Raw genomic sequence first — 19,925 nt, forward strand, 5'->3', positions numbered from 1 at the left:
TTGCCCGTGGTGCGAGGCACGTGGCCTCATTCCACGGGTCTTCAGAACTCAGTCTGGTGGTTTCCGCCATCCTGAGTGTTCACAGGAGGACAGGCAGGCTCAGGGCCCGAGTGACGTGCCCCGGGTCACTCACCTGGCTGACCTGACGCGCGGGGCTGGTTCTCCACTCCACAGGGTCGGTTTCCGTGCCTTGCACTGCTGCTTCCCCGGGGGCGCCAGGCTGAGGTGTGAGAGCGGGTTGTGTGAGCGGCATCACGGGAGGGATGTGTGCCTCATCCTGCCATGGCTCTTCCTAAGATAAAGCCTTTGCGTATTGGCCACACCCTCCATCAACTAAATATAAAAGTGTGATAAACGTGGGGTGGGCCTCAGAAGCATATCTGGTGTTTCAGTGGACATTTTGTGTGTCTGTTTAACATAGGGGTCTTACCCCTGACCACCTCACTGACGGGCTCCACTGGTCTGCTATCTGCGTGAAATTATACTTAAAAATTGTGTGTGTGCAGATTCGTGTTTGTGTGTCTGCATGCTCCTGTGCATCCCCCCGGCCTCCCGGGAGAAGCTGTAGTTCTTTCTTCTCAGATTCTCAAGAAATTTTTTAAGTAATTTTTTAAAGTTAGTCATTTTGGGATACTATGGCCAAAATGGCAAAAAAAAAAAAAAAGCATCTGCAAGACTGTTAATTGCAGCAATAATAATCACAGCAAAAGACTGGAAATGATGCAGATGTCCCCTAGCTGGGGACTGGCTGGAAACGCATCTAACGGAATGTCATGTAGCTGCAACAGAGGGACAAGGGATGTGCCTGTATGACTCTGTGGAATGAGCTACAGAACATATTGTTAAGTGGAAACGTGGGACGGAGAAAGATGTGGGTAATAGGCTGTCATTTATGAAAGAAAAGGAAATACTGGTCTATATAATTATTTGATTATATTAAAAAGGGATAAACTCTAAGTTTGGGGGGAAAGTGTGTAAACATTTTCTGTAATTTTAAAACAAAATTACATCAGATTTTATTATAGTAATTCATGCATATCCAAAGCAAAATGAAACATTTAGGCTTTAAGTCAAGTTGTTGGCTTAACTGCGACCGTGACAGAATTATCCAGGTGACTTTAGAACCTAGCTCTTTGTGCATCTCACGTAGACTGCCTCCAGCAGACAGTGAGCACCGCAGGGAATCTTAAACTGTTTTGAGCAATCACGTTCATACTGATAGGTTGGTTTTGCTCTTGTAAAACCATTAATTTTTACAGATTCCTACTCGGTGCTTTGCTGGCAGAATGCCAGCTGTGCCCAGTGAATGCATCCGTTGGTGGGAAACCAGTGCGGTTGAACACAATGCTAGGTCTGCAGCTTTCGCATGTGGTGGAGGTGAAGAAACCACATGGATTTTAGCAGAATTCACATCACTGAGCACGTCTCTAGAGAAAGGAGAACTGATAGGATCGCCAGCCTCAGAGGGACAGGTGGAGCTCTGTGCAGGCTGTTTCATGTCCTCGGAAAGCCGTGTGACCCCTGACATGCATCCATTATAACCTCCAGGCTCCCAGCCCAGGTGCTTTGGAGCAAAAGCACAGAGCCCCGGCCAGAAATGACAAGGTGTTGAGGCCACAGAACCTCCAGCTGGACTTTTCTACCTGACAGTCAGTCTGCCCCAAAAGTCACATATGAAGGGTGTGTTGTTTCCAGGAAAGGTTAGAGTTCACTCACCTGACAGGTGACCCATCAGCCTGAAACTTCCTGCATCACGACTCAATTACACCTGCTACGTTCCAGCCGCTCAGACAGACGCCTGAAAATAATTCTCCTCTCCCTCTTCCCTTCATGGGGATTTGTAGAACGAGGCTAGGTTTGAACAGAACAAAAAGGAGCAGCATTGAATGTATTTTTATTCTGTACTCCTGAGGGTGGAGATGGAGAGATCTGCCTATTTTACCAAACTCCCCAGTGCTGAGCATTACAGCAGCAATAAACCCACCGTCTGCCCATCAGTCATAATCGCTTTTTCCTTTTTTAATTTTCAGTGGTGCCGCGGAGGGCAGTGTGTGAAACATGGTGACGAGGGCCCCAAGCCCACCCATGGCCACTGGTCAGACTGGTCTCCCTGGTCCCCCTGCTCCAGGACCTGCGGAGGAGGGGTGTCTCACAGGGACCGGCTCTGCACGAACCCCCGGTGAGCACCCCCACCGCCCCCCACCAACCAGCCACCTCTCTGCTACGAACCTTCCTAACAGCATGTGGACGTGAGCTCGATGATAATGATCCTGTATGACCTTAAAATCTCTCTTTCCTTTCCCCCGTTGCTGTAAGGAACTCTAAGTCGAAAAGCACTTTTACTCAAGCATTTCTTGTACAATGATGTCTCTTTGATATAATTTAATTACTTGACCACAGCAGAGTAATGGACCCAACGGGGATATTCAGGAGCTGGATTTTAACCACGTTTACGTGAAATACCAAAGTCCTGCCTAAAATAAGGAAATAAATCATGCAAAAAACATGGAGAACACGCATCAATAGATAAGCATCAGTAAGAACAAGTGAAAGGACTGGCTTTTCATCAAACACATTTACCATCACAACATGCGGTTTTGCTGTGCCCCCTGTAGAAGACAAGGATGCTGAAAGCAGTCACCACGGCAGTGAGCAAAGGGGTTTAAATCTTCCTCCTGCACCTACGTTTCTTTACCGTTAGTCATACGACATAAGCACAGTTATTTACTTCAGTCCTGTCTTTAGTCCTGTGCCGCGGCTGGGTGCTCTCTCATCCTGCTGTCTCCGCGAGAATTGTAGGGGGTTCGAGGGGTGTTGGCTGGCACTTCCAGCGAGTGGAAGATGACTGGCTCTTCTGTTCCCATTCGGTGTCACAAGGAAACTCATAGCGGGGAGAAGGTGCCATCCGGGAGGCGAAGTAGTTGCATTGCAGGCTCAGTTCTGCTTTTTATCAGCTCCTTCCTTGGTCACCCCCTCCTTTATAGACCTCGGAGAAGAGCGATGCTCACCCTGCCTTCCACTGAGTGATGAGCAAATTCATGCGAACTCGCTCGCCAGATTCAGACCTGTTCTACTAAGGTTGCAAATAATACACTCCATAGAAAAGGGAAACACGATGCGTATCATTAATATGTAAGAAGGTGCCAATGCCTTAGCAGAGATGCGCTTTTCTTACTTGGTGTCTGTAAGTGGTTTAACAGCATCTGTTCCATCTTCCAATAAAGGAGGCATGAGTAGCTCTTAAAACATCAGGTTTCTAACTGCGACACATACATTCCAGACCATCAAATGGAGGGAAGTTCTGTGCGGGCTCCGCTCGAGCTCTGAAGCTTTGCAACAGTCAGAAATGTCCCCACGGCAGCGTCGACTTCCGCGCCCTGCAGTGCGCCGCGTACAACGGCAAACGGTTCCGAGGATGGCACTACAAATGGGAGCCCTACACCCACGTGGAAGGTAGATCTCAGGCCCCGCTTCCTTGGGCTTTGCTGTCTTTTTCTTTTTTTTAACTGAAGTATAGTCAGGTACAGTGTGTCAGTTTCTGGTGTCCAGCATAAGGAGTTTGAGATTTGCAAATGATAACCACTATAAATAAAAATGGACTTTACTGTCCTGACTCTTTAAAGAAACACCTGGTCAATAGTGTGGGATCCAGACAGACCGAATATTGCCATGCGAGGGCAATGTCACTGGTTGTTCTCGCATTGTTAGTCTGATTCTGCTGGCCCTGTGGCCACTGGCCTCTTACCTAAAGTTGACCAGTTGTGAGCTCGGAAAAAAGAGAGTGAGACCATGTGTGCAGAACACCATTAAATCTTCAAAGCAGTGATAAGACACTCAACGTAGATGCTTTGTTGATAAAGAATCAATTCTTTTTTAATTACAAATCACCGAAGTTGATGGTGATATGGCTATAAGCATGTCACCCACTGAACACTTAAAATGGCCAAAGAACGAAAGAAAAATGTTTGGATCTTTTGGAAAATCAGACAGTATGCTATATTTGGAAAGTCTGTATCTATAAATTATAAATGCAGATGTTCATTTGTACCACATGTAAGATTTTACTATCCAGCTAGAGGGAAATATGGATTATTCTTATGATTATAATAGCTTGAACCCAGTACCTCGAATAGGATAATTTGAGGATAAATTCGAAGAACATTTAATCACCTCCTTGTTTGAGGTTGAGAATATTGTCCAAGAACCACTTGAGAAATACGTAAGTTGGGCCAACTTATCTGACATTTACTTTCACCATCACAGTATATAGAATGTTTTCATGGTGAGAGATTTATCAAATTAGTAAAGTCTGGAAGGAAAATTTATGCAGTTTTATGCAAACCCTTTCTTGTTGTGTTGTTACTCCTGAACTCAGTAAAAATTAAGCCAGTGAGAAATGAGTAGGCGGGAGAAAAAAGTAGGAAAAAACTTTGAAATTGGGGTCAAAAATACGTGTGATAGCCTTGACTTTGCTTGTCTTCAGTAAAGAAATGCACTGATCACAGAAGCACGTGTTAAATTTGGTTCTGAGCATTTTTCAGTTGGGTCTCTTATCCTGCAATCAAGAAAATATCTGTACATGAGTCTTGGGCCAGTGAAGACTCCTTAGGCAGGTAAATTTTTATTATCAACTGTTCCCTTCTTTACCAAGAAGAGAACAAAGGGGAAAACAAAGTTTCTACAAAAGTTCAGAATAGTCATGTAAATGACACATCCTTGAAATGGATTCCCCAGAGGAAGGGAACTTGATCTCCAGCCTCAACTATGTAACGAGGCCTGAATTCTCTGCGTATCAGTACTTTTTGACAATCCATTGTATGTATAAAAAAACAGTGCTCTCTGGAGATTTCATCCAAAAGTTACTCCCTTTATCAGTTTAAAAATAGTGTGCAGTTTAGGAAATGTGTTTAGGAATTTCGTGATTATTTTAATGGTTTTATTACAGCTTATTTGTAACAATTTTGTATATTGCTACAAAATGATAGCGACTTTCTGCATTTCTACGAGAAAGCAGTTAATGGTACTAGTGATCTGTCAGGACAGTACATTGCAGTTCAAGTCGACAGGTGCTTACTGGATGCCTGCTGTGTGCAACCACTGTATGCAGGACAAGGACCAATCAAGGACAGAGCAGAGTGAAATTTAACAGTGAAGCTTTAAAAAAAAAAAAAAGACAAAACAGAAAATTAAAGGGGAAACTCCAAGCCTACTGAGGCAATTCGAAAAAATGTCTGCAATGTGTTATTTTGTGGGAGTTATTTTATGGGCAAAAAAGAAAAAAATAGTCTATCTAAAATTTAGAGCAAAAATGATCAGCGCTTAAGTATCTTTCTCATTTGTGTTTGTGTGTGTATTTCTTTTTAAGATCAGGACTTATGCAAACTCTACTGTATCGCAGAAGGATTTGATTTCTTCTTTTCTTTGTCAAATAAAGTCAAAGATGGGACTCCATGCTCGGAGGATAGCCGTAATATTTGTATAGATGGGATATGTGAGGTAATAACGATCATTCATTCGTTCAACAAACATCTCCCGACAGTCTACTTTGGGCCAGGCACCCTGTAAGGGGCAAGAGAGACCAGACATTTAAAACGTACCCTTTCCCTCCAAGTCACTGTCCAGCAGGGGTGAAAGTGAGCTGGAGACGCACAGGGGTTTGTGGCAGCGGAGGTGTGAACAGAGCACAGGCAGAAAGGAGGAGCTGGTTCTCTCTCAGATGTGGACCTGAGAGATTTGCAGGGCCCCTCAGGGAAGGGAGCTCAATCAAGAGGGTGAGCTGGAAGAGGGGTATGGGCGGAGCAGGGAGGGGACACGGTGCTGCAGGAAATCACGGGCTGGTAGGACCCGACTCCATCGTCACTGGGAGGCAGGCAGGAGCTGGGGGATGCCGAGGGAGCCCAGTGGAGGGGGATACCCTCTCAAAGGGCCGTTTGCAGCCAGGACAAGGGGTTGGGCTTTTTTTATCCTCGTGTCCCTGGGGACCAGACCAGCGAAGTAGCAGGGTCAGATTGCAGTAGTGGGGTCAGATTGCAGTAGCCCAGTGGTGGAACAAGTAAATCAAACAGGGACAGCTGACAGCCAGAGGCCACTATGCGGGGGTCTCAGGAAGCTGGGCGGCCTCCCTCTGTTGGGGAGGGACTTAGGACACAGGCTGGGGAGGGTTGGCGGCTCAGTGAACACAGAGCTCTGAGTGGGTCGCCACGTGCAGAAGGGATGGATTTTACTGCAGACAAAGGGAGGGTGTCACATGCAGTGGTCAGATGCACTGCAGGTAAATCACAGGCTTTCCAATGAAGAAGTTCCTCAATATCCGTCTTCAGTGGAGTCCAAAGACCTTGGTCCCAGGCCTAAATTTCTCTAAGGTGTATGACCCTGACCACGGTCAAGTTGAGTCACCCACTAAGACCCTCTGCAATCGTTTGAGTGCATGAAGATTAGATTAAATGATTCTGTTAAGATCTCTTTCAGTTTTAAAATACTCAAAGCTCTACCCTTGGTGTCTATTCATTGATTTGTTAAATATGTCATTCTTTTTAGAAATTCTTAATAATACAGTGTCAAAGCCCCTTATTTGTAATTCTGAAACCCAAAAAGCTGTGAAGCAGAAAGTTTATTTGGAGGCAAAATATAACCTAAATTTATTTGGTCGCAAAACTACTTTGAGCTGATGTGGGACTGTGAGTGACGTTTATCGCGCTCAGTGTGGAAATGTGTGCATTTTAAAAACCTCATTGCTGCCCCAGGCTCTGCTGGGACTCTCACGTTATATGCATAAGATGTTAATTACCTTCCTAAAATCAAAAAAGCTCTGCATTCTAAAGTGTATCTGCCCTCGGATTTCAAACAAGGGAGGGTGGACCAGAGTTACTTCCCGTCCGAATGGGATTTTTGCATATCTAGACGATATTCTTTGTTAGGAAATGTGCAACTAGCAAGCATCATGGAATTTACAAAGAGCTGCTAAAACTGGAAGACAGGAACCAAACGTGCCCATGACGTAGTTACTGCCGAGAATAATCGTCCGGGGCCTGTGCTCCTTCTTCGCCTCTGCACAAGGCGAGTCAAAAGCCCGAGGTGTGCTCCCGCGGGCCCTCGTGACACCACAGTGCTTGTCACTTGTGCTCAGTGCCTTAAGCCAGCCTGAAACGTACCTGCACTTCCAACACGGCAGCCTGATAGATTTAATTCGGGGCTCGAGGTAGGACGGTTGTGTAGCCGTGGGAAGAGGACAGGTTCTGCCGGCCCCGGCTCTCGTCCTCCGGATCCAGGTGTGGGAGGCAGCCTCCCAGTGCACACCGGGTGTCCGTGAATATTCGTTCACTCTCCCGTGTCAGTGAAACTTCCAAGGGTCCGGGGAACAGGTGTGTGACTTCCCTCCTCTTGTCTTTTCTTTCATGACTGGCACGTGGCCTGGCGGGTCCCGCAGAGAGTGGGCTGTGACAACGTCCTGGGATCCGACGCCGTGGAAGACGCCTGTGGTGTGTGCCGGGGAAATAACTCGGACTGCACGACGCACAAGGGCCTGTACGCCAAGCAGCCCCGCTCCAACCGTGAGTCCGCCCGGCGGCCTGCGGGGCCCGGTGGGTTGGAACGAACCGCTTGACGGGACAGCGGGACACGGAGTGAAAGCACGGGCAGGCGGAGTCCTGAGAGCCCCACGCAGACTCCTGCCCTGCCTCGCCTCCCAGACCTCCTGTCGTGATGGGCAGTGGTTGCCAGGTTATTGGAATTAAAATGGTTCTTAGAAACAGTGGAAATAACAACAGCTCTGTTCCAATTGAAAAACGAATTAATTTTTTTTTTAAAGTGGTGATGAGGTGAAATCATGCCACAGTGTTTGGCATGTTCGCGGACAAGGGGCACTGTGGACGGACTTCTGACTGGGAGAGATTTTAAGGATAAAGTTAGAATTTAATCTGGAGCTCAGTCTTGGTTTTTGTTTTCAAAACAAAACAAAACAAAACAAAAACACCAAGTTGGGTGGTAACAAAAATGCATAGAAAAAGAGTCTGGATAAAAGTGCCCCACAATATGGTGATATTATGGATAGCTTTCTTTATTTTTTATTTTTGCTTTTTTTTTAAATTGAAGTATAATTGATTTACAATGTTTCGTGTTTTTAGGGGTTTTTTTTTTATTCTGATTTTTCTACCATGAGCATGTTGACACTTTACAATCAGGAAAAATTATTTTTAAAGGACTTTTAACTTAAAAAAGGGGAAAGAAGTGATTTATGGGGCCCGTGTAACTGATTGCCGAAAGAGATCTTCTCCAGGTTCCAAATTCTGCATCTTGAGGTTTAGTGATGGAGAACTGGAGGTACCCAGGGATCGGCATTATTGAACGAAGTACCACATGCCCCCCTCCTTTTTCTTTACTCCAGAGTATTATCCGATGGTCACCATTCCTTCTGGAGCCCGGAGCATCCGCGTCTATGAAATGAATGCATCTACCTCCTACATTTCTGTGCGAAATACACTCAAAAAGTACTACCTGAATGGACACTGGACAGTGGACTGGCCCGGCCGCTACAAGTTTTCAGGAACTACCTTCGACTACAGACGCTCCTACAAGGAGCCTGAGAGCTTGACTTCCGCGGGGCCAACCAACGAGACGCTGGTCGTGGAGGTAGACGCCAGCCTCTTGCTTTCAGGGCTTGGATTTCGGGTCTTAGGGAGTTTTGTGGGTTCAAGGCTATTAGCATAATTTTACATACACAGAAAATTGTTTGCAACTAGACAGCATCTCAGAAGCAAGACTAATCACTCCATAGAGTGAATGGGCCAATGGACTTGTTTTAATCATCTCTGAAAACATCAGATGAGTGATGGAATTCATGTTTATGCACATCACGCAGTTCCCATTTTTGCATCTTTATCTGTGGATTTGGGCAAAAGTCTGCTTCTCTCCTGTAAGCTCTGTGGCTGTGAGAAGCAGTCACTGTTGGCTCCCTGGCTGCGCCTGCTTGGGTGGGATCAGCATTCCGCTAAGTCCTGTGGAAATGGGAGATGAAAATGCATCACACGGGCCCGGTGCCAGGCAGGGGGTCACACACTCCCCTCCTAGGCAGCCCTTCTGTGTTCTCGCCAGAGCTCAGAGGCTCACAAGATCCAGATGGGCGTCTTCTAACAAAGTAATTTGTCCCCATGGGACTGGGCAGATGGTGGCAACAGGCGACGGACGTGCAAATTCTCCACTTTTGCATATTTCTGTGCACATTTAAAGAAAAGACTTGGTTCAAAAGCTGCCCCCTCCGCCCTCACCTAAGTGTGCAGGTGCGAGCCGCTCAGACGCCCTCCACCTGCTCCCCTTCCTGCAGCCCCGTCCTGCGGTCCCTGTGTCTTCCTGGGAGCTATCTCATCACACCTCCCGCCTCCACCTCCCGTCGGCCTTGAGCTGCCCCCGCCCCTTTATAACCCTGTTCACCCTGAATCCTTGCCGGGTCATTTCTCTCCCACCATGGGGGCGTTCAGCTTGATGCTCATGGAGAGAGAGAGATGGGTCAGGGTCGAAAGTGATAGCAGCTTATTGGGACTTTCCTGGAGGAAGAAGAGTTAACGGGGATTCAGAGTGTCAGGTGGCAGCCGCTTAGTGGCCGTGCCGTGCGGCCACGTGTCCGGGGCTCCTGCCTGTCCCGCAGCATCTTCCCCAGCTAGACGTGAGCCGTGTCATCTGGGGGAGAGAGAGCTGTGGTGCTGGACTCAGGGAAGGCCCAGGGACTTTATCTACCGGAACGTCACATCCAGGACCAGGGAGGCTCCAAGGCTCAGAGATGGGGTTCCTATCAACAGGCTAATGGTGAGGTTTCCAAAAAGCTTCCCACTGGGAGCAGGGGATCTGATACCTGCAGGAGGGAAAAGGTCACTGGTCCATGCGATCGGGTTTCCAGACAGGAGGGGCGGAGTCCAGTACAATTCCACGTGCTAGTGTGGTCCCAGGTGTGCCCAGCCTGAGAAATCATCTTTTCTCCTGGAGCCACACAGTGCACGTCAGGAGGCAAACGACCTCTGTATCCGGTCGCAGGAGGAAGTCCTCAGACTCAGCTTTGATCCTGCCTGGATGGCATCCACTTGCTGTTCCGGGCTGTTGCGACCTGGCTAGGAAGCGTGAAGGAGGTTTTAGGTATCACTTTCTGATTTTCTCAGACGGGGAGGATTGGCAGGAAGAAAGCACGGAGGGAAGAAACCGATACCCTTGTCAGGCTGTAGAGGCTACGGGGGAGGCCCTAGGCATGAGGCAGAGGAGCCGGTAGCGGGGAGTCTGTTCCTGCTTAGAAGGTGAATGCGAACTTTGGAGGACTTGTATTTTATCTTCATCTTCACCTTTTTGTTGATATCGCTGATGCTTCAAGTCATTTAAAACAAATTAGCTCCTGTTTATCGGTCCCACTTTAACTCGTTTCCTTTTCCCTTTCTTGGTTTGCAGCTTCTGCTTCAGGGAAGGAACCCGGGCATCGCCTGGGAGTACTCGGTGCCACGGCGGGCGGGTGAGAGGAAGCTCGGCGTCCAGCCCAGCTACACGTGGGCCACTGTCCGCTCCGAGTGCTCCGTCTCCTGCGGAGGGGGTAGGTCACTTCCCGCCGCCGTCCTGGTGGTGGGCACGGGGCGGTCCGCACTGGTCCTCCTCACGCCCCGGGGGGAGCCCAGTGGAGAGCAGTGGTGCAGAGCATCACCGAAAGCCTGAGCCACTCTCTCCCATCTAGCTACGTCAGCGTGTGGCCTCGAGGAGGCGGCTCAGTGAACTGGCTTCTGCTTTTCATCTAACAGAAGATCTTTTAAAGGGTAACTTTGCTATCTGAGATTATTCAGATGACAGTCACACAAATGATTATATAGCTCATGTTGGTGAGAAGCAGACACTTGCTTGGAAACTACAGTGGTCCAGGGTGAGGTTTTTATCAAATGGCATTGTTCAAAAGTATTGGAAAGGAATCTGCTGTAAAGTTATATACCTAAATTCACTCAGAAAGTATAAGAATTTTAGGAAAGTTGCAATGAAAATGACAAGAAACAATACATCACAAAGAAGAATTTCACCTGATAGCAGATGGCTTTATCGTGGTGATACCACAGCAATTTTAAGCCCATGTCTAAACTGATAAAGCCGGCTCACTGGGGGGACTTCCAGCCAGAGCCAGTGTGTAGTATCTGGAGAAGGGTGGGGAGGAAATATTTGCACATTTAGAAACAAATTACTAAGTTCCATCTGACATAAAAACCAGACAAGTTTCCACATGGACAAATGGATTCAGCTTTGTGCATTCTGGGTTTTTGTAATTAAGAAATTAATTTAGACAGTACTAGATATTTAAGTAAAAGATAATGGCACATGAATGTGAATCGCACAAAGACTCTAAAGAATGAATAAGGAAAAAATAAGTGAACTCATGCATTTATAGTTGCTCCAAATGAGATGGAGAAAATAAAGGAAAACAGAAAGAGTAACAAAAAAAAAGAGTCTGAAAAGTTAACACTACAAACCTGACGTGTGTTAACTCTTCCCATTGTGAACTAAGAATGAAATATTTAAATCATATATAAATTCTGACATTAAATGCTTTCTAAGGAAAGGGTAGAATTCCCTTCTGTCCAGCAGAGTGCAAGCAAATGGCTCTAATGACCTAGAGAAACACGTGGGCGACCTGCCCCGGCCATGAGCCCATGTAGGAGAAAAAGGAGAGCAGAACCACATCCGCGGGCATCTGTGGGTGCGACGTGGGAAAACCAGTCTCCATTCCTGCTCACTTCCCGTCCTTTCCCCTGCTGCTCTTAGAGCCACGCCCCACGACTCTGTGGTTCACACTGGCTATGCTTGATTTTATCTGTCCGTTTAGAGTATCTAAAAGCATTTGATTAGAATAATAGTCGAATTGTAAAGCCTTGTATTTATGTAAGGACATGACTTGAGAACTCTCGCTGGTAGCTTTCCGTTTGCTGAAATGTGTGTGCTGAGTCCCGTGGCAGCCCTGTAAGGATGGCTGGTCAGGGAGCGTATTCCGTCAGGACCGTTTCCCTCGTGCTTTCCCTTAAGAGTGAGTTATATAGAGGGAGACTCGGTTTCCTGCGCCGTGACCGAGTCACTTGTCTCAGGATCCTGAAAACACCGCATGAATGATCAGCATGCTTGCACATCACCTAACTGCCCCTAAAGAATGATTCTCACATTGTTTCTAGAGGAAATCAACCCACAGCCCATTCCCTGATCGTTTGCCTGAAGGGTGGCTCGGCAGGGTCCACGGGGGGGGGGGCTGCTGGTTTTCAGTGTGGATGGAACATTCCTGGGGAATCAGGGTTTCTCAGTCCAACACCTGGAAGGCACGTGGGACGCCGTTATCACCGTGTGTAGGATGTGGCTCTTCTGAATGATCCTCCAGTGGAAACCGAGGTGCCTTCCAGCTCCCAGGACTCAGCACCTAATCAGAGCGTCCGCTCACAGGCCCCGTGTGAGCACTGGGAAAGGGCCCTTTGGAAACCCTGTGGGCTTGCACTGAGGTGGACCCTCCTTGTCTCCTAAAAGGATGGAAGCACAGCCTCACTCTCCCTTCTCTCTCTCTCTCCTCTCGCGCGCCCTCCGGGATTTTCTTATTTTCTGCACGAGCAAGAGGGAAATAAGCACCACGTTACTGGAGTTACTTGAGCACCCGCTGTGTCTCGTCACATCCACGGCCCTGGGGAGCCCTCAGCATGGCTTGCAAGTAGGAAGACCCTGCACAGGCCGGAGGCCCCGGTCAGGTTCAGGTCTCCCTCATTTTATCTGCATGCTTTGTATTTCAAAGATTTGTACTTGCAGAGACCTCCCAATAACCTGGATTCTGAGCTTCCAGAACATCTTTTACTTAACTCTCTTCTTGTGACTTTAATGTCCACAAGGAGGTCTTTAAAGGAACCAGTCAGGGGATTAATGAACGCGCAGGAGACACCTAGGAATTCCCCCAGCTCTTGCAGAAACAGCTCCGGGCATCAGCCAAGGAAGGGCCCCCGTGTCCTTGTCTGTTCTCGTGGGCCCATCTCTCTGCAGAAGGTGAGACTTATGGACGGACCCAGGGCACACGGTGCCTCTCGTCCTCTTTTCTGACAGCTGCATCTGCTCTTTTTCCCTTTCCACCCACTTTTATGATCCAACCACAGGGGTTTATTTTGGGAGTCCTGCTTGGCTGTGCCCTGACTGGGGCACTGGGGACAGGGTGAGGACCCACGAGGTGGGACACTCAGCCCAGAGTACTGGGGTGGGGGGTAGGAAACACCTCAGCTGATCGTGTCCGACTCTAAGGCAGAGACTTTTAGATGTGGCAGTGGCTGTGGAATGGCATCAGCCATTTCTCAAAGTTACAGATGCTGCACTTTAAAAAAATCAGCCTCTGTGATCTATCTGGTTCTGTGTATTTCAAATAGTAACTAATTCCAAACCTCTGACTTACTTCCAAGTGAAAAGACTTACTAAGACTTGGCTTATAGCTTTGTTTAATCTCTCCAATACGCAGCATCCAGTGTCTGGGGACGTTCATCTTCTTCCAAATGAAAATGTTCTGATTCACAGTGAGCTCCTCAGGCAAATCGTGACGCTGGCCTGTGAATCGAGCTCCCTTACGCTTTCCAGGCTCATTCTCTTCACCACCGACAGGTATTTCTAGGGCTTCAACTTCAGTTAGTTTAGCGGTTAGGTTTAGAAAATGGGAGAAATATGAATTAGCAACCTTGCCATTGTTTTGTTGACATGAACGCACTCAGTCATTCATCCAGTCACTGTTCAGTCAGCAAATGTGTATTGGTGCCAGTCTGAACCTCAGACTGTTCAAAACCACGTGGGGAAAATGTAGAGACCTTTGCTTAGTTCCCTCTGTCTCCGAATTGGATGATGGAACACCAGGGTCTCTGTTGCTGAGTGGCTAATTGGCATCACGGCCAGTTGGAACGTGGTGCCTCCGTGCATCCCAACCAAGGCCTTAGTGCTTCCGCCCAGCAATTCCAGGCACGGTGCTGAATTCTGAGTCTATAGAGAAAAAACATACAGGCTGGCCCTGTCCTCAAAACCATGCGGTCTGGAGGATGGAGTTATAACATACACATCCGTAACACGCGAGATTGTAAACTGTGGTGTGCAGAGGTCCATGAGAATTCAGAGGGGACCCCAGGAACATGGTGCAGAGAGTGACGGGTTAGCTGCATTTGAGTATCTGTCGTAGTCAGAGGGGGAGGTCTGAGACAGCGCTCGAATATCCACACTTCATACCACTCATCTAATTGGCTAAAAGTCAGCTTACCTTTTTCACAGGAACTGCTTCATATTAGATCCACCCCCATCCCCACCTTCCGAGCATCCTTATGTGTTCTGAATCTTAGAGTAAGAGCACATTTTATTTTGCAAAACTTTACCTAAAGGCTTGAGCTTGTCCTTCTAGGTCCCAGAGAGCAACTGAAATGATTCTGGCTTTTTCCTCCCTGCCTCGGGTCGCCTTTGAGCCAAGTTCATAAAAACACTTCTATGCCTTTTATGAAGACCCTGATAAATTACAAAATACACCCCCTTCTTTAGTCCCCCTGCCTCTCAAGAAAGCAGAGGAGAGGGAAAACAAGTTCATCCCCTGTAGAGGGGATGCTTCCCTGGGGGACCTGGACTGTGTGCTGTCCACTCTTGTCCATTTCTTCAAGTGCCCCCCACGGTCCAGGGTGAGGTGGAGAAGCCATCTCATCCACTCTTCCCAAGAAGCAGGAACCCTTCCCTAGTCCCAGTCTCCCCGCTTCCTGCAGACCTCCCCTCATCAGGGGCATTGAGTTCAAGTCCTGTCCCAGGTCCAGCCCCTCTCACACGCCCACGGTGGCCACGTGGTCCCGGCAGGCTCCCCTCCCCTCCCTTCCCGCGGTGGACGCGTGTGCACATGTGGGTTTCAAGTCCTGCTGCCTGCTTTTCTGGTAACCAAACCTGGAACCTTAAAGATGCTAATACCTACAGCAAGGTGAGCGGCATGTGCCGCTGTCCTTTCGGACAGGTCAGTGCTGTCAGGGAAATCGGTTAGTTGGGCCAGTTTCTTGCTAAGCAGAACAGACACACAAGGATGTCACAGACATCCGTAAATGACCATCATCACCACCCTCCAAGCTCTGGTGTGCTTTAGGGTGCCATGTGCACGGCATGACCATGCCAGGCAGAGCTGTCACTGAAGCACGCCCAGGAATCACTTAGACCCTGAGCTGTTCCCAGGAATTCACACCCACTCTGCTTTCCTGGAGTTACCTTCCCTCCTCCGCTTCCAGGATCCTTCCACATGCAGGCGTTACATGTCCGTGATACATTTAGCACTTGTGGCAGAGATGATGTATGCGTCTCGTGAAAACACATGCTTTGTTTGTGGGATATTTTCCAGGTTTCTGTGTAGTCTTACTTAAATGATTGGTTTCATTTCCTTTACAAAAGAAGAAGGCTTTTGGCAACAGTTGGGATTCATGCCATCTTTAGAATTACTGAAAACATAGAGATTCTTTGATATAATCCCAGTCTTTAAAACTGAATACCACTCTTCCAGCTACTGGCAAAATATGAAGATTTTTTTCAGTGATTCCCAAAGAGCTGGCCAGAGCTGGCTTCCGTAAAACGAATCTGAGGCCATCACTCACTAAACTCGCACCTTCCGTGGCCGGGGTCCAGCTCTGGGCTCTCCCCAGTTAAAGGATTCTTCTCTCTGACTTTCTTCCTTTCTTCTTTGAATTTTATACACTTCTTCTCTCTTATCTATTAATACGGACCATTTCGGGAGTTTGGCGGCTGTGGACATTCCCGTGGACCATGTGATTTTTCTTTCTGACAAAGAGTTGAGAGGGGGTAAGCACCGTCGAGAAATGGCTTTACAGATGCGCCCTCAGTCAGAGAAGCGATACCTGAGTCCCCGTGAACACTCAGCTAGGTGGCCGAGGAGACCCCCTCCACAGGAAACTCTTATGAAAACATAATTACCGAAAACCTAGTGTAAAAATAGAACCTGGATACCTTTGGGCCTATGGCTGTCAGTATTTTTATTTTCTCACGATATCCAGATGTTTGGAAACAAAGGGAGAAACATTTACATTCACCTTGTATCTACTACTGTTTATGTGGAACATTAGTTTATTTTATTGAAGTGTAGTCAGTTACAGTGTGTCAGTTTCTGGGGTGCCGCTCAGTGCCCCAGCCATACGTATACATACTTATATTCATTTTCATGTTCTTTCTCATTATCGGTTACTACAAGACATTGAATATAGTTCCCTGTGCTTGCAGAAGAAATTTGTTTTTTATCTGTTTTACATATAGTAGTTAACATTACTTTTTAATTAAAACCTCGAGCATCCCTGCTGCCTACAAACAGATTTGACCTCCAAAATTCATCCACCCTTGGTGCACTGCTGAACTGCTAGGTCCCTGACCATCTGAGTGTGGGATAAAGCACAGTGCCTAGTGTCCCCAGGCTCAGTCCCAGGGGAGATCTTGTCTTTTGGAAAATGCTATGACTCGATCTGAGATCCAGAGCCTGGAGCGGGCCCCAGCAGCCTCAGATCGGCAGGCAAGTAAGTCCCCGCCTGGTCAGGGCCCGCGTTGATGCCTGAGGGCCTGCACCGGGGATGGTGCACACCTGGGAGGAGGTGTGCACACTCCTCTTTGATGCCTGAGGTCGCTAAGGAGCCCTGGGGTCAAGGCAGTGTGCAGTAGAGCCTGGCCGGTTCAGTTTTGGTAGTCTGGGGTCTGGGCGTCGCTGGCCCACCCGGCAGGCCCCGGGCGCGTAGTGTTTCATCTGTCCGTCTGTGTGTGTCCGTGCGCCCAGCACACCCGCAGCCTGCAGGCCGGAGGCCCCACAGCCCGCCTTGGCTTCACCCCTTCATTCCCCATCTGACTTCATCTCCATGGAAACAAAATGCAGAGACATCGGGTGCACGTCTCCTTTTGCAAATGCAGAAACAGTGGTGAATGGCCACGTTGTGACTGGAAGGGTGTTTTTTATGGAGGCACCTGAGTGAGCCAACGCAGAAGGCCCGGGCTCTGGGCACTCGCCTGGCAGTCAAGAGGTGTCCTGCAGACGGAAGAATCTGTGACACGCGTCCTCACCCCTCATCATCCCCGAAGCTGCTGGGCTGAGCGCTGCCTCAGCCTTTCTCTCCCTCGCTTTAGTTTTGATTCTGTTCTGCACCAGTTTCATTTCTGTGAGGTTTCTCAGTGTTTTGAACTTTCCTTGGGTCTGAGGAAGGGCTCTCTGTAGCCCAGGTGCGCTGTCTCCTGCACGTCTGGTCCGCCTTCACCGTGCTCTGCCCACCAGCTGTCCGCTCCGGGAGGCCCTGGGGGGCAGGCCGCGGTCCCCGCACCCGAGAGCAGCAGCGCTGTCCGCTTCCCTGCCCAGAAGTGTGTCTCCCTGGTCCTGTTGCACCTGACGTCTGACGTGGGTTCACGTCTGTTTCTGTTACTTGCTACATTCTCCCCGAGGTTTAGATTCTGTGACATCTTTGGTGGTGGTTTTGGTGAGGTTTGCGTTCGTTACTAGCTGCTGTGACCTCAGGGTTTAGCCCAGTGCCCAGCGCATCCGCGGCACCATGGACGAATGCAGAATCTCAACCACTTCTTGATTCATAAATACGTGAAGGCCGTGTCTGGAAATGGGGAGGTGGGTCGGCCTGCTGTGAACCCCTGGGGCGGCTTCCCGGGGCGGCCTCAGGCCCCTGGCCGCCTGCTCCTGGCCATGAAGAAGGGAGCAGGGCTTCGAATTCAAGTCCCCTTACTGCCAGTCTTATACCCAGCTCCCCGCAAGATACAGTTTAAGAAATGGTCCTCCAGGACAGGAAGAGCTCTGGAACAGAGAATGCTGTGAATCCTTTTCTAGCTCAAGTGAAAATCAAACAAGGGGTTAACATTTCCACACGTGCGCATCACGTTGGGCAGAAGGATCAGGCCAGGCGGTAAGCCGTCATGTAAAGGCTGGAACACGTGGTGTGGGGTTTTGGCCAGACTGCCAGGGGCCGCGTGCCGGCCCAGCCTCTTTGAGACTCTTGACCTTCTGAGCTACTTAAGCCTTTTACGCCTCCGTGAGCCCATCTATAAAATAAGGATAATAATGTAATTGACAGGATAGGGCTCCTTGAAGGATCAGAGGCGAGAATGCCTGTAAACCCCGAACACTTAGTCTGGCCAAACAGACGTCAGCATCTCTGCTTTCCGTTAGCGTCACAGCTTTGCTTAAGAACTTGGACCATTTAAGCCCCTCAGCTCGTACAGCAGGAGGGGGTTTCACCATGGTGCTCGTCACATGGGCCCAGGCAGGGCTGAGGGACACGGCCCTCCTGATTCTGGACTGCGCCGCCGTCTTCAGTGTCACGGGCGCTGTGGTACACACGTGTGCGCAGGCACGTGTGGTGCACACGCACACACTCGGAGAGGCGTGTGCAGCGTGTCTGGTGTGTCCGTGCCCACGGAGCGCGCAGGCTGGCGGCTCCGGACGAGCGGGCGAAGCTGCAGGAAGTGCTGCCTCGGGGCTTCCGTCTGGGTGGGGGATGAGCTCGCTTCGCTTCTGCAGCACTGAAAGATGATGGAGGGAAGTGGTCTTGCAAGATGCCTTCTGATTGCCCGGGCTCCTGGTGGGGCGCGCCTCTCCCGGGCGGACGCAGGTCAGCACGTGGAGTCCAGTCCTGGCACGTGGTGTTTCCGGCAGCCCGTGGGCCTGTCCACAGTGGCAGCCTCGATCTCCTGACCTGGCAGAGACCTTTGTCCCTACGGGACGCCCCAGACTGTGGTTCCACGGGCGCTCTGACATCGGTCTGAGGGATTTTGTTCTCCCTGTCTCCATCCAGCCTGCCGTCCTAGTGTCTGTCTTTGACAACATGCCAGCCTGTAAGCCGTCCAGATCCCAGAACTGAGAACTTTAAGTCCAGGTGAATGCCCATCCCAAGATCCTGGGTGTGCAGATCACATGCATCTTGTGAGCAAAGTCTCTGATTAAGGACCCAAGGAAAACCCTGTGACACGCAGGCACAGACACTACCCACGGGCACGAGGGCTGTTTCTTTTGGTTCATGTTTAGTTCACCAGTTTTCCTCCAGGTGAGGTTGCTGGACAGCTGGAATAGAGGTCAGCCCGATGTAATGAGTAGACGGCAGAAAAGCGGGAGCTGGAGAGTGGATCCAGAGGGAGCGCGTACGGGAGAACTGATCTGAGAGGAGCCATCCAGAAATAAAGGGACAAAATCAGGGAGATGGAAAGACATGCAGGTGATCTTGGCCAGGCCCGTGGGCTCAGATTTTCAGTTCTCAAGTGAAGCAGACCTTCTGATCTCATGAGATTCTCTACAGCCCTGGACTAACTGTGAAATATAGTTCCTCAAAGCATAATCGGAACTTTTCCCCAAGCAGCCGGGCGTGTTTTTGACACCTGGGATGCACCTGCAGCCAGCCTTCCGCCTGCCCTCTGCTGAGGAGGGACCCTGAGCAGGCCCAGCACCCTGGGGTGCGTGTGTGGTGTGTGTTTGACGAGGCCTCTGATACACTTTCTGGTGTGATTTTCCGTGTCAATCAACAATTACCAGACGGATCAAAAAAGAAACCAGAATGTCAGCTCCTCCTGCCCTGGTCTCTCAGGCTTTCGACGCTGAGTCTTCTAGGGGCAAAGAGCAGGAAGGGGAAGGAGAGGCCAGATCAGGTGGGCAGACAGGCTGCAGGCCAACAGGAGGTCAGGTGAGAGTCACCTGGGAGGTCAGGCCCCTCCTGCCGCATCCCTCATGGCCTTGTGTCCTTGAGAGAAGACTGCCCAGGATGTCAGCAAGAGGGGGTGTGCATTTTCATGAAGGCCTCAATCTGTAGATGTTGGAATTCTGTTTTATTACAAATGTCATAAACATGGAAAATAGAGAAGATAAATTGTCCTCTGCCCCAAAGTCACTGCCAACGTTTTAATAAATCCTGTTCCATCTCTCCTCC

The 19,925-nt window shown here is 49.2% G+C and overlaps 1 protein-coding gene across 3 annotated transcripts in view; it reads left to right on the forward strand.

Annotated features, from left to right (window-relative positions):
• ADAMTS16 (ADAM metallopeptidase with thrombospondin type 1 motif 16) overlaps positions 1–19,925 on the forward strand; it is a 153,621-nt gene that overhangs the window by 80,957 nt on the left and 52,739 nt on the right. For all 3 annotated transcript variants that reach the window (XM_064479296.1, XM_031442923.2, XM_064479300.1), the window contains 6 exons: positions 2,031–2,179; positions 3,281–3,453; positions 5,366–5,496; positions 7,427–7,550; positions 8,384–8,628; positions 10,426–10,564. In XM_064479296.1, the coding sequence (XP_064335366.1) occupies positions 2,031–2,179; positions 3,281–3,453; positions 5,366–5,496; positions 7,427–7,550; positions 8,384–8,628; positions 10,426–10,564 (961 nt within the window). The remainder of the gene's footprint in view (positions 1–2,030; positions 2,180–3,280; positions 3,454–5,365; positions 5,497–7,426; positions 7,551–8,383; positions 8,629–10,425; positions 10,565–19,925) is intronic.

This window comes from Camelus dromedarius, chromosome 3, assembly GCF_036321535.1.
Source record: "Camelus dromedarius isolate mCamDro1 chromosome 3, mCamDro1.pat, whole genome shotgun sequence".
NCBI classification, from domain to species: domain Eukaryota; kingdom Metazoa; phylum Chordata; class Mammalia; order Artiodactyla; family Camelidae; genus Camelus; species Camelus dromedarius.